General features: G+C 57.1%; 1 protein-coding gene across 1 annotated transcript in view; it reads right to left on the reverse strand.

Moving 5' to 3' along the window:
* Nucleotides 1-862, reverse strand: part of LOC107709982 (uncharacterized) — a gene marked incomplete at its 3' end in the record, with an annotated part of 46851 nt that overhangs the window by 27181 nt on the left and 18808 nt on the right. The window contains exon 4 of the mRNA XM_016514654.1: nucleotides 190-460. Within this exon, the coding sequence (XP_016370140.1) occupies nucleotides 190-460 (271 nt within the window). The remainder of the gene's footprint in view (nucleotides 1-189; nucleotides 461-862) is intronic.

An 862-nucleotide genomic window follows, 5' to 3' on the forward strand; every position in this document is an offset into this window, starting at 1 on the left:
GGGCGAGTTGCGACATGCGACGGGAGCGTAGACCACCTTGTCGGTTGATGTACGCAATGGTCGCATTGTTGTCCGTGCGGACAGCACGCGCTTGCCTCCTAATCGCCTCTTGAGACGGCTCAAGGCCAGGCATACTGCCAGCAACTCTAGGCAATTGATGTGCCAGTGCAGTTGGGGGCCCGTCCAAACCCCCGACACTGCAAGCCCGTTGAACATTGCCCCCCAGCCAGAGGTGGAGGCATCCATGTAAACCACGGCATGCCTGGAGATCTGTTCCAGGGGCATACATGCCCGGAGAAACGAAGGGTCTGACCACGGGGTGAAGAGGTTTGGCGGCAGGCCGGTGTGACTCTGACCAGGTGAGTTCTGCGTAACCACGCCCACCTCAGGACTCTGCCATGGAGCCAGTGCTGAAGTGGTCTCATATGGAGCAGCCCCAGCAGCGTGACTGCCACTGCAGCTGCCAAATGCCCCAGGAGCCTTTGAAAATGTTTCAGTGGGACTGCTGTCCTGTCTTTGAACGTATTCAAGCATTTCAGCACCGACTGAGCACGTTCCTCTGTGAGGCGTGCTGTCTGTTCGACCAAATCTAACTCCATACCGAGAAAAGAGATCCTCTGCGCCAAGGAGAGTTTGCTCTTTTCCCAGTTGACCCCTCTTGGGTACAACAAAGTAGGGGCTGTAAAACCCCATCTCCATATCGGCTGGAGTGACCGGCTCTATCGCATTCTTCGCCAGTAGTATTGCAATCTCCGCACGCAAGACAGGAGCATCAGCCGCCTTCACTGATGTGAAGCGGATGCCGCTGAACTTGGGGGGACGCCGGCCAACTGAATCGCATAGCCGAGGCTGATGGTCCGCA

This window comes from Sinocyclocheilus rhinocerous, unplaced genomic scaffold, assembly GCF_001515625.1.
Source record: "Sinocyclocheilus rhinocerous isolate Xijiao unplaced genomic scaffold, SAMN03320098_v1.1 scaffold687, whole genome shotgun sequence".
Taxonomy (NCBI): domain Eukaryota; kingdom Metazoa; phylum Chordata; class Actinopteri; order Cypriniformes; family Cyprinidae; genus Sinocyclocheilus; species Sinocyclocheilus rhinocerous.